At 43.6% G+C, this 13,932-nt stretch overlaps 1 protein-coding gene across 1 annotated transcript in view; it reads right to left on the bottom strand.

The window, feature by feature from the left end:
- Positions 1-2,886: 2,886 nt before the first annotated feature.
- The window catches only part of SNAPC2 (small nuclear RNA activating complex polypeptide 2), a 130,589-nt gene continuing 119,543 nt past the window's right edge, over positions 2,887-13,932 (bottom strand). The window contains exons 5-6 of the mRNA XM_085639928.1: positions 7,595-7,916; positions 2,887-7,459 (exon numbers count right to left, since the gene is read on the bottom strand). Coding sequence (XP_085496054.1) covers positions 6,975-7,459; positions 7,595-7,916 — 807 coding nt within the window. The 3' untranslated portion in view covers positions 2,887-6,974. The remainder of the gene's footprint in view (positions 7,460-7,594; positions 7,917-13,932) is intronic.

Below are 13,932 nucleotides of genomic sequence, written 5' to 3'. Positions count from 1 at the left end.
CAACGTAATGTAGCACGAAAATATTTTAGCATATCGATACCCACAATATTATCCGGCGTGTTAGAGGAAAGCAAAAATGGACATTCTGCAGTGAATTTATCAAGACTAAATACAAGTGGCTGTGACAGTGGGCTAGAATCCGATCGATGTTATCATTGCGCCAGACAGGTGAGCCCTAGGATCCAATTTTTTTAGACTGAGCACTACGAGTACCTCCTGTATCAACCAGAAATTGATCAGTAGAGCCCAAGATGTTTGCATCAACATAAGGACCTTTCTGATCTACTGGGACCTCAACCGGTTCCTTACCCCATCCTATGCATTCTTATGCATAATCAGAATCCCGAAGACCATCAGCTGAATAATCTGACATTTGATATTGATTCCGTCTGTCAAAAGTATTAGAATAATTTGGTCCATGTTCAACTGCCTCAAACCTGGGACGAATTCCTATTCCCCCCCTTTGTCCTGAATTCCCTGGGCGACCTCTCATGCTTCCTCTACCCCGTTGATACTGCTGACCTCGCAAAAGGGGGCACTCAGAACGCCAATGTCCAATCTCTTTACAATAAGCACACTGATCAGAAGACAAAGTTGCTCGGGAGAAAGGGGGTATATACCAGGGGTATATACTGCACGCCACCTCTACCAGTACCCCTGAATGGTGGACCATATACTTGAGCCTACATAACTTTCGGCTTTGAATCCTTAACCTTCTTATCCTCTTTGCCTTTTGCTTCCAATTCCTGACGCTCATAATACAGGGCCATAGTCAAAAGGGAGACTGGAGAAGACTTTGTCCACGAACTCTCACTGGCCTTGAGGCGACCAGCTATTTCAGGCAACATGTTAGCGACAAATTTGTCGCCGAACAGATGCTTACCAGTAACATCTGTCAATGACTGCCCACTAAAGTCATGAAATGTCTCTTCAAATCGTGTAAAGAAATCAGAAACTGACTCATCTGCTTTCTGTTTACAAGACGCTAACGTTGTCCAATCTATTTTCTTCGGGGTATGAGAGTTTTTAACTTAGTCACAATAGCTTTGGGAAGATCTAATATCTCCTGATGTGGTTTCTGAGCAGGTTCCCTAGCCGCATTTATTTCTTTTAAATGCACCAAAGAACCACCATATGCTCCATTTTCCGAATTGTTCTCCACATATCAGGGGGAAAAATTAGTCCAAAAAACATATCAAGATCTGGCAAGGTCATAGTGCAGGAGCTAATGGCGCCTTCTACTTCTTCATAGAAAGCGGCAGGATTTTTCCACGGGCCGGGCAAAGCAGCTTTATCGACACTTGTTCCCGTACCCTTCGCAGGAACATACAAAGGCGCAGCTTCACGCATTGGTCTCACAGCAACTACAGTATCACTAGGGTCATTGTCTTTCCCCGAAACTACTTCTTTTGGCGCTGGGGTCTGAACTGTTTTACTAACTGATTTTTGCCCCGCTTTTAAACGTAGTGTATCATGTCTTAATTCAACTACTCGCCTAATTAGATCAGGTATATTAGACAAAAGGAAAATTCCATCATTTAATTGTTTATAATCAGAATTAATATTCTTGGGCTCTAAGTTATCAGAAACTGTTCTAAAACCAAGTATTACTTCCCAGGTAAACTTCTCTACAAAATAGAACTGCTCTAAATCCTTCCATTGCTGAACCTTTGCTACAAGATCTGGAGCAGAAGTAGTTCCACGAGCTTCTTTGTGAGCAGTGGATCTAATATTGGCTTTTTCGTCCACAGTCAAATTAGAGCGAGTCTGCCTCCCATCTTGCTTATCTAGGTCTTTATCGTCTGAAGAAAAATGTTCTTCATAGGAAAGATCATCCTCAGGGGCTGAGGGAAACTTATACGGGTGCAAGATGGAATCATCCTGAGGTTTATTAAGTATGGGATAAATGGGGCGCCTAATAGGGTACTGGCCAGTTAACTCTAAACAACGCTCCCTTTCCTCTTTCTTTTATTGCCTTCATCTCTATTTTTTAATTCCAATGCTTTTAGATATATTGTTTTACGCTGCTCTTTTTCTGCTATAGCTTCTTCTTTCCTCACTCTCTTGCACTTCTTTCTCCCACATTCGTACACAATCAAACATATCTTGTCGACTATTTTTCTTGAATAAACCCTGCTCTAAATATTGAATCTTTTTAAAGTCAAATGACCCATTCACAGGCCATCGTAAATCAGGACCCTTTTTCGTATATTTGTTCCACAGTGTACTATACATTATGGAAGAAATACCGTATTTAATATACATATGCCTATTAGGTGCCCCTCTGGGGGAGCCGGCTGACTTCTGTCTAAATCCATTTTGGTACCTCCAAGACAGCAACACAGCCTACGGAGTGTGCTAGAAACAGGCATGCTACCACATTTTTGTAAAATATTACTTTTCCAAAATATTCAAAAGAAAAATCTCCATATTATCTACCTTTATCTTTTGCAAAAAATAAATCAAACAAACAAAACCCAGAATCTTGGCCAAGCAAATCAAGAGTGCTGCTTCAGCGACCTTACCAAACAAGAGTCTCCAACTTCCAACTGCCAAACTCTTGGTCGACCTAATGGTCACTGTAAAAATAACGCCAAAGGATACCTCAGTCGGGACCGGCCACCACCTGCAGGGTCAAATCAAGAAAACCGGAAAAAAAATCACTTCGGCTGCAAAGACAAGGGTCTCCTCATGCAGGACGTCTCCTCAGCAAAATTCCACTCTTCCGTCAAGACCACTCCTTTGGACGGCCGCGTCTCCGATGAGGCCCCACGAGTCGGGCGCCAACTGTAAAAATATGACTTTTAATGAGCACACCGGTGCAGGGTTCACCCTTATCTTGTCCACAGGTCCATAGACCAACAAAATAGAGATTGACACTGAAGCTGGAATTCAAAGAACAAGTTTATTAATCACTCATGAGTGGGACCACGTCCACACAGCACTCAAGTGTTGCCTGCGGTAGTACATTGAATACACAGACCATGGTGCTTATATACAGACTTTGTTGCAGAGTAAGCATGTAGATACAAATAGAAGGTACAGGCCTACACAGAAATAGTTACAGCCAGACATGGGCAAATGGGCAATCACTTAGTCCGCAAAGTGGGAGGGGGAACAGAACTGTTCTTAGCAGCACAAAATATCTGACAGTTACATCTTTAACCAGGTGCATTTCAGCACTTACAGGCCTTTTCTCAGCACGTACATGGCTTTGTCTCAGTACAGAAGGACTTAACTAAAGTTGATGACAAGCAGAATAGAAAGGCAAGCAACAGTGAAGACGGAAGAATTACATAGCTAACAAAATGGTGCCACAAACAAGATGGCTTCAGCTTATGCTAACAGACATTATTTTCGAGTTCCACATCACTTCACCACCTAATATTTGGTTATTTTGCATGTCAAAGATCAAATCTATAACTGATCAGGAGAGACCCAGCAAACTTACCTTCAAGCACATAGGGCCCCAATCCTAGGCAGAAAAGAACCTTACTAAAGTGAAAATATCCCCGGAGGACATTTAGTGTTCCCCAGCCTTCTCCTCAGATTGCAATACTCTTGCACTGAATTCTTGCAAGCGTCCTTCCACTGCTTCTGCTCAGAGTTAATTTTTAAATGATCTCATCGAATGTCAATGTGAGGATCACACTTTAAAAACTACCCCGCATAAAAGAGCAACAAGCAACCGAGAACTAATGTGCTAGATAAGCATGAATCGACCATCAGCCAATCCCCTAACAGCTTTAGAATCATACTCTCTATGGAAAAACCTGCCATGAAGAAAATTGTTATGCAGTGCTATTTGCATTTGTGTAGTACATTTCTGGCATTTGGATGGCCACATACATATCTCAGCACCATGGGGTTGCGTTTCTACATGTTTCTGACATTTCTCCATGACCAGAGTCACATAGATTCCACATAAAAATTAGCCATAATCATAACTGATAAAACTAATATTTCTGCACTGAAAACGATGTATCCAACAGGTTTAAAAGTTTGTTTTAATATTTGTTGTAGTTATGCCACATTTTGCATTTTTACTAACAAGGACATTATTTTTCTATGAACCACATAATCTGCACAAGTTGCTCCTGTTTGTTGCCCCTTCCTATAGAATGTTCCACTAGGTAATGGTCTTCGGGGCACAGGATGTGTGATAATTTTACTAGAGAACATGTATTCTGAAAAGAGCTGGTTTCCTGATGAAGCAATAGTTACAGCAGGTTTAGTCTATCAAGGTAACTTTGCAGAAGTGTCCTAGCGGACATGATAGAAGCATTTTGTGTATAGTTGATTGTGCAGATCTATCATTAGGAGTTGTGCATCTCTGGATGGCAACCAAATAGCTCTGTGATAGGCCATTTTCCGACATAGGCTCATACCACCGTAAGTTTGCAATTTCTTATTAACTATGCGAAAAAGTGTATAAAAACCCTGTTGTTGGGGGCGAGCCTGAGACTTTCCAATTTCCTGCAGGGACTCTGTGCGATTTGGTGCAGACTTCCCAATGCCTCTTGAGACTCTGTCCATTTGTGAGAAACTCTATTTTTCCCCTTCAGAGATGCTGTTGGTTTACTTAGTTACAGTAACCAATGATGGACGGAATGCTGAGCAAACCAAACATTTGCCCCAGTCAAGAGATCTGGGTTAGATCCATCATTCTTTAGTTCGCAACGCCAACCCAGTTTGGACCCAGCCATATGCAAGTGTTGACCAGAAACAAGCATCCTGGGACCCGTTTCGGGGCATCACCCAGGCTAGCTTGAATCCAGTGGACCAGCGAGCAAGGTACCCACGTCTGGGCATACTCATCCCACTTAGGATGAAAAGTGCTACAGCAACAAATGCTGTACGGATGGATTTAACCCAGATTTCGACTGGGGGTGGGTGAATGTTTGATTCACTCAGCATTCCGTCCATCATTTGTTGCCACAGCACATTGGTTTACCTTGTGTCAGACAGTTTTATAGAGGCATACAGATCTTTCCCCATATACTATGCTCTATTGATTTTTTGGTGTACTATTGGAATTTTGCACTGATTCTGAATCTCTGTTTATGTATTCTGAAATGTATGTCTTTGTGACAGTAAACATTCTGTACTGCTTATTTTTGAGACTGTAATAGATCTTTAAAATATTTCTCTTGGACTCGATTGAGTAGTCCCATTATTTGCTCTATCTACTTTTTGAATGGAACCATATCTTTGGTTTGTTCAAAATGCTTATAATTTTTTGTTAACCGGTTTTAGATTTAGTATTATACGTCAATTATTCCAATTACTCCAATTGCAGCATGTCTGATAGATACCCTGATCCTTGTGGCTGTGATAGCCAATGTCCTTAAGACACTTTGTCATGTTTTGCAATTTTTATAAAAAGGCACAGTGGGAGTTTATTGTTTCTTGCTTAAGGGGGTAGGAGTTTAAAGCAGGCCCGTCTAGCTTTGATGCATGTGCAATGATTATCTGATGCTCACGTTTGTTTTTCAGTGGCTAGTTTTTCAGCCACTAAAATCTTTGATAGAACAAATCTGAATCAATTTGTATATTTAATCAATTTTTATCTGTCACGATCTTGTCACCAGAATGTTTTTAGCACCAGATGTTGTAGTATTTTATATTTATTCATATATGTTTTAGGGTAATGACTATTTAAAAAAGAAACTGAATGACTCACTTGCTCTATTAATGTTATTTTTTAGCCCTTGAACGACAGAGGTGGTGATTAATTGTTAGATCAAGGGTGCAGCAACGGAATCATGTTTGGGGTGTTTCAAATTATTGTGGTACAATTGAACATTGGGGTTCTGCTCCAACACTACTATGGGTATGCCCATTGCACAGAGAAGAGATACTTCGGTGTCATGATGGGACGATTTGCATTTGAAAAGCTGACCAGTTAATCTAGATATCTCAAACTACCATATTTCTTTGCTTGGAGCGGAGTGTGTAGCACCAGTGTTGGCAAAGCGGCGGTGTTGGATGGCTGGTGTGGAGTATGCACTATGTATAGAGAAGGACCATACATCTGCAACATAGAAAAACATGTCCATTATGGAATAAAAGGGTGTGACACCGTATGGGACCATTGCTAGGTTCAGTGCATTCTGCAATACTTATGGACTACTTCATGTGCAAGACCCAGACAATACCTTAAAAAAAAAGTACCATGGTACAATCTATCTTGCTTACTGTACATATAGCTACTGCTTTGGAGTTCTGTTTGCCAGATCCAAAACGTCTAAATCAAAACAGACACAAAAGTACTAGGACCACTGTCTATGTTCTCCCCTCACATAAGGCTAACGGCTACAGACAGTATTTAGCAAGAATTGTCAACATGATAGGAGAGCACAAAGTCCATATCCTCAGCACTTTACTGCCAGTAAAACACATAAATGATCAGTGCTGGCGCCGGTTTTTCGTTCTTCTGAAGATGATAAAAGGAGTACAACTGAGTTGGGTAACAACATAGATGAATGAACGCAGAGGTCAACAGTTGGTGGTGTGAAAATTAAACAGTCAATGCTGAAAGCACAAAGATGCACTAGACCCTATACGTGCAGTGACCAAATGAAATAATGAGCATGCATAAGCCTTCGTCCTGATATTAATGGCCAAACACATGCTATTTTTCAAAACAACATAGCACCTCTTCACACACATTTGCAAAATAAAGAGTCACACTGTTCCCCTAACAATCAAGTACAAGGTAGCTATTTTCTTGAAGCTGAGCTGTAGGAAAGAAAAGGGCAACAGATCAGGAGAAATGCATTACACCTTTTGTCTTTTTTTATTTTTAAGGTTTTACAAGAGGCGGCTGAAAAGAAAAAAAAAAGAGAGCAATAAAGGGTACATTACAAAACCGCTACAGCAAGTTGAAATGTCTTAAATGCCCCATAACCAGCTACACACGTGATAAATCAGTTCAGAAGTTGACCTAAAGGTTATGTCCCAAAATGATCTGGTTAGGCCTCATCCTTAGCCACCCGATGCAAGAGTTTTAGGGGCACCATGAACACATTTAGTGGACAGAGCCCAAGGTCTTTCCAGGGAGCTTTACTGTCTTGTGAGGGCCTTTTGTCTGAGTTAGTCGGAGTCTCTGACGGCTGGCTAGATGGAGGCTGCTGGTGGCTAGTTGACGAGGAATGACAAGTGGGATCTTCAATCAAATTAGTTCTCCCATCTCTACTGGTTTCTGAAGATGAAGAGTCTTTTTGTAAGTTCTCTTTAGTCTGTTCCCTTTGCTTGGATGGTGGTTCCACAACTTGTTTGCAGCTACCTAATCCCAATCCCACTTTGGCAGTGAGGCCACCAAGGGATTCGCGTGCCTGCTGGTAGGGCATGTTCAGGTCTCTGAAGGACTGGTACATATGAGACCTCAAGGCCAGGCAGTCAAGCTGCTCAAGCTCCTTGGGCAGGGAGAGGAGCAGGTCCAACACAACAGCAGATTCTGAAATGACAAAATAGGGTGGAAAGATGGCTTTAGAGAATACGAGGGAAGCACAGAAAGATTTATTGAGTCTTCATTATGACCCTCACAACAAATAATTGCTGTTTTAAAATCCAACCTTGCTGTTAAACTCACCGAGAGGAGAGAGCTCCGGCACCGGACCTCCACGAGAAAGTTCAAAAAGATATTTATAGATGTTCTCAAAGTCTAGAGTTTGTTCTGCCTCATGAGACTTGACGCCATCTCCTGAAGAGGCTTGTGGGGATTCCGTATAGCTTTGGGTGCAAGACTCAGGTGATGCCAGTTCTGTGGGGCTCCAAGATGTTGATGAGGAAAATGAACCTTGGTTGGTGAAGCTTTCAGGTTTCAAGAGAGGCTTCTTTCCAAGGACGTTTGTGGGCTTTGTTGGTATTGAATGCAACAAGCTAGTTGGCTCCGTTGCGGCAATGGTCAGAATCTACAGATGGAACAATAAAACAACAATGAGGAAGCTCCATCACAAACTTCCCTATCCGCTCTCCTCAACCCTCAAAGACACAATAAGCAATTTATGAAGCTATGTGCTCAGTGTTCAACGAAGAGCTTATCACAACAAAACAAGACAAGTAGAATATGGAGCTCACAGTTGATCCACAGCCCAACCTCCTCAGTGAACGAACTATGTTAATCTGTGGTCTTTTGAGTCAGTTATAGTCAGTCAATAACCTTTGTTTCTTCATTACCAAATGTAGCTGAACCACAAAATGATTAGAGAAAGAAAGGCCTGCCCAGAATAAAGAATATCAGACACTTCACTGGTGAGGTTTTGCCAAACGCAACAAGTCTTAAAAGAGAATCGTGATATCCGGAGAACCCGCCTTCTAAAGCTTTTCTATACTTTTGAAAGTTGACAGTTCTATGAAAATATGGCCATGATTTGCTTTGCTTCACTGCAGAGATATCAAGTCTAGGGGAAAAGTTATGTTGAAGTCTATCAGCAGGCACTTGGTATTTCAAAGTGTGTTATGTTCTTTTGCCTCCTTTATCACTGATGTTCTGTAGCGGGAGCCATCCATCTAGACTCTTTACTCTCAATGAACGTCACAATATCTTGCTTATAAGACATAAACTAGGCAAAATAACTCTGTCATTGTTTTAAACTTTATGAAAAGTCTATACTTTACTTGTAAAGACGTTTAAAGTGTTCCTGTCTTTAGATTATAATAGTCCTTTAATCATTTCCAAGCTGAATCTGAAAACTGGACATTCACAGGTTTAAAGCTGCATACCTACAATGTCTGCCTTTCCTTCAGTAGGGAGTGGAAGCCTGTCGGGAAGGTCTATGAAGTAGCTTGGTTGTTTTTAGGTTTTAGGGGGGCTGAGTATTGACTGTCCAGAACGCCGATCCTTGCCGCTAAAAAGTGCCACCTACCTGTATCCTCAGTGTTCCGTGGAGGGTCCTGCTTCTCTGCTGTGTCCCGCGCCTCTCTCCCGCCGCCGCGCACCATCGCGACCGCTGTGTGGGGAGGAGCGCCAGAGGGGACTACAATACCCAGGGTCCCCAGCGTGGCGAAACCGGAAACGGAGCTGTTTGCGCACCCGGAGGCGCTATTTAATTGAACCTGCCCTCGGCAGAGCGGGGGCTGAGTATTGACTGTCCAGAACGCCGATCCTTGCCGCTAAAAAGTGCCGCCTACCTGTATCCTCAGTGTTCCGTGGAGGGTCCTGCTTCTCTGCTGTGTCCCGCGCCTCTCTCCCGCCGCCGCGCACCATCGCGACCGCTGTGTGGGGAGGAGCGCCAGATGGGACTACAATACCCAGGGTCCCCAGCGTGGCGAAACCGGAAACGGAGCTGTTTGCGCGCCCGGAGGCGCAATTTAATTGAACCTGCCCTCGGCAGAGCGGGGGCTGAGTATTGACTGTCCAGAACGCCGATCCTTGCCGCTAAAAAGGGCCGCCTACCTGTATCCTCAGTGTTCCGTGGAGGATCCTGCTTCTCTGCTGTGTCCCGCGCCTCTCTCCCGCCGCCGCGCACCATCGCGACCGCTGTGTGGGGAGGAGCGCCAGAGGGGACTACAATACCCAGGGTCCCCAGCGTGGCGAAACCGGAAACGGAGCTGTTAGCGCGCCCGGAGGCGCTATTTAATTGAACCTGCCCCCCGCGTCGCGGGACCGCGCGCGGGCTAAGCCCGGGCAAAGGGCGGGCCGTCTGTGGCCGTCCGGGGCCGGAAGAGGCCGGGCTGGGCCACATTGACGTTTGTGCCTACGTGTTACCTTCCGTGGGATTGACTTACCAAAGGTATTGTTGTTGAAATCATTAGCTCCTTTGGGTTACTATCACCAGCTTGATTTCCAGCCAGCACCATTGTAAATGGAAATAATATCTAAGCAAAGGAATCCCTCTACGACAAATACGATGGACAACTATCTGGTACAGATTGTTAGCAAAATCAACAATGATAGGAGGGCATCTTTGGGGCTAACATGTTCTCCTAATTCCCCTCCGTCAATTCCTTTGTCTGGCTTACCCTTGGACTCACCTTCTCAGGCTAATAGTAGCAAGTCCACTGATTTAGTGATTTTAGACAGTGATATTTTTGACTCCTGTGCACCCCTAGCCCCCAATTCGCCATTAGATCTTGTCTTAGATATAGTGGAGGTTGGGGAAGGGGTTGACCCACAGTCTCCCGCTCTTCCCTTGAGAAGTAAGCTAGTTAGAGCGTGTAGAAAATCCCAGTTTAAAAAGCAATGGGACTCGTCTAGGTAGGAAAAGGGCAACCACTGAGAAGAAAAGTGCTAATAAAGAAGATGTACAAGGGTCACTTTCTAACAAAATTCCTGAGGTTGAGCTCTCTGCGAAGATAGTAGCCATGATTGATACCAAAATAGAAAATCTCATAGCTCCATTGGTAACCAAAATTGATCATCTAATGGCAGAGGTAGCCAGGCTGAACGCTATAATAAATAGACCAGTGGACGAAGCCACCAGACTAATTCCACTATCCCCAAATGTACGTATTGTAAATGGGGCGTCCCCAAATGGAGAACAAAGCATCGCAGTAAATGAGAAAGCTAATGCCCCAATCCAGCAATCTGGAATTAATAAAAACCCCCAGAAGGCAAGTATAGATAACCACAAAGGTCGAACACTGGCAAGTGACCAATTCCAATGTATTACTGAGGCTGAACCCCTATCATTGGTTCTTGCCAATGTCCCTACTTTGACTGCTGATACAACAGAAACTACATCCTCTTTGATCAGCAAATCTTTACATTGGTTGGTGAACAACATGAGGATGTCCCCTTGGGGTGACCAGAAACTAGCAGGGGAAATTATCATGGCTAGAAGGGTCCAATGGCTAGGGCACCACCCTAAGAAATTCAAAGGAGATTGTGTGGTCCTTAATTTTTCAAATTCCGAAGTCCTCCCAAATGTTTTGGCTAACATAAAACCCCCGCAGCAAAGACAAGGAGTTATCATCCCGCTAACTCTTAAGTACTTTTACCACAAGAGAAATAGAGATACACATAAAGTACCATTGAGGCCAGGGTGGACTCCGTCTTTAAATAAAGGGGGTAGGAGTGAATCTACTAGCAACTGGAATATTAGCCTAGAAAATAGGTTTGGGGTACTATCTGATTTGAACGCATGCGATTGACTCGGAGATGGAATTATCTTGGCGAACACGAACATAGTGTGGAAATATGGATTTTTATGATCAGTTATGTCCCCTATCTTGGACCCCAACGGTTTCATGTATAAATCACAAGTACATGTATGTTCCCTCCAGTTCCAGTTATGAAGACGCAAATACATGTGCGTCCACCGTTAACATGTCCTCTTTCAGATCCGCCATGAATGGGCCGGATATTCCATTCCTAAGTACGAAAGGCCACCGGCTTTATATGGTTCACTTATGCTATTTTTCAGTCCAGGCGAGTAGGCCCTGATTCTGCCATCAAGCTTTTCCTGCCTTCTGCCTCTGAGAGCTCCAGTCTGAGCCTGCATCTGTATCCATGAACTTTGTCCTCATTCTCTGCGCAGCTAACAGTGCCTGATCCAGCCCGTCGCCTGCCAAGAACTGTATTTCACCTTCAAGATGATCTCCTCCGTCCCTGCCCAATGCATTCCTGTCTAGTAGTTTAAGTAAACATCCTGCCAGCTACCGAGCAAAGGCCCGGCTTCTCTGTCTTTATGCAAGTAATTCATAGCCCTGTTACTATGGACGATTTCTGCCCCCGCATATTGTGTAGACACTTAGACGCTTGTACACGCACTCACAGTTAATATAGTCAGTATAGAATAAGGTTCTACTCCGAGAGACCTTTCTTTTTGAATAACATAGTTCTTTAAACATAGGATGTTAGATATGATTTGGGATTAGGTTGACATAACCCCAGACTTTTGTCTCCACATGTAGAGCTAAATGTCAAGTCCCTTTCTCCCTCTAGCCCCACGTCAGTTACACGTCATGCTCGAGTTAAGCACAAGTAAGGCAAAGTTCCAGTACAATTCCAGCAGATCACGCAACCCCCTCCAGGTATCCACCCACACATGACAAATTACCCATTATCATCAAGTGGACGCCCACATGGACGCCCACCTTCACGCCTACTTACACGCCCACATGCTCTTATCTCATTCTCTCTTGCTCTTTTGCTTACGTACAATTGAGAAATGTATATATACTGTACTCTGTGAATAATGTTTTGAGAATATTGAGAATACTTTTGAGCCCCTTTCCAGATCCAATTTTGGTGATGGAAATATTCTCCCTTTGACTCGAGTTATTGGAATAAATCCCTTTATGAACCTGATACCACAGACTCAGCCTCTTGCTTTATGCATGATCTTATTTATATTTTAAAAGTCTGAGAGCGTAATATTTTATTTACCACATAATGGCGCCCGAACAGTTTAATCTCTTTCCCCACACGCCGGAGATGAAGGTCCAGTTTTGCCCCCTTCCACAGCCGTGATGGACTTCAAGCGCGCACGTCGCGGGTCTTCCCGCCAACTCCCTCAGGCCAACGAAGGGGACAGACTGCGACCAGGCATCCATACGAGGCGGTGAGGAACGCAGATTGTCCTACCCAGAGCCCACCTGCGAGAGAGCTGTGTCCGAGGTATACAGAGGCCCACCAGATTCCGAAGTTCCGAAGTATCCAAGTCACGAGTCGAGTCCAGTCCAGTCCAGTTTGGTCTAGTCCAGTTCAGTTCCGAGGCCTTCCGTTCCGAGCTACCCGGTGAGTACCATTGCCGGGGAGGCGTTCTGACGTGCACATAGGTTGTGCCGGTCAAGACGGGTTTGGGTACACAAATCCGGTCTGCACTGTTTCAGCAGTGTATCTGTACTGTTTAGCAGTATATCTAGTATGTCTAGTATATAATTCAGAATCATCTAGTTAGTGTCGAGTATTATGCTAAGTGATTAGTTCCCTAATGATCATTGTTGTTCGTTAAATGTTAAATGTTAAATGTTTTCAATACGTCCTACATATTGTGGTATGAATGACTGTTCATTATCGTGTTTTATTGTATTAAGTGTGTTCAATAATCAGGTATCAAATCAATTCTCAAAAAGGGGTACTCGAAGAAGCTGTTCCCATTCAACCTAGGGACACTCCAGGGTACTTTATGTATCATAAGCATGGCCTAGATGCCGTATTATTTCTTGATTTATGGGTGGACTGCACCAGGGATTTACCAGAAAGTCAGAGGTGGCCCGCAGTTGGGACATGGGATGCAGATTGCATCATGAGAGTAGAAGAAGAGTTATGGAAAAAGACAGCCAGACAGTCACAGAAATATGCCATTGAATTATGGCGTAAAGAATTGCATAGACGCACAGAGTAAGCGCTCAGAAAAGAAGAGAAAAGTAGGGAGGATTCAGACAAAGCCCGAGAAAACGTGTTAGTTGAGGAAGGTATACGAGTAAAAGCAGAACAAGTAGATGGACAACGAAACACTCTTATGAAAGAGAAAATGTAGACCAGCTTGGAAGGATGCCATTGAGTTTTGGCGCAAGGAGTCACATAGTAGGTCAGAGTAAGTGTTTCACGAAGCAGAGAGGAGTAGACTGGAGTCTGGAAAAGCCAAGGAACAGATGTTACAGGAGTAATTGGAGTAGGTAAAATGAGCGCAGGCTGACAGAGAAAGAAATACTGACGTTGCTGGTATTTATCCCGTCCTTTCAGAGGACCTAGCAAGAGTGGCCCCAGTAGAAAGACCAGTTAGAGTGCCACCGCAAGTACCACGATACATATAATAATGATATAGTAGCCCAAAGGTTCTTGAGCCACCCACCAAATGAACAGCGCATAGCTGGTGTTTACATGGTCCAACATTTGACTACGTTGTCAATAGGAAATTGAGAGGGGTGTAGCTAGAGAAGGAGCAACACCTGTGATTTGATGACACCCATAATGTACAAAGTGTTAATGAAAAATAATTAGTGAAAAGTTTAGCTTGAGAAAAATTGTGGGTATTTCGA

Source organism: Triturus cristatus, chromosome 12 (assembly GCF_964204655.1).
Source record: "Triturus cristatus chromosome 12, aTriCri1.1, whole genome shotgun sequence".
In the NCBI taxonomy this organism is placed as follows: Eukaryota; Metazoa; Chordata; class Amphibia; order Caudata; family Salamandridae; genus Triturus; species Triturus cristatus.
This window is presented reverse-complemented; position numbering and strand designations above follow the sequence as displayed.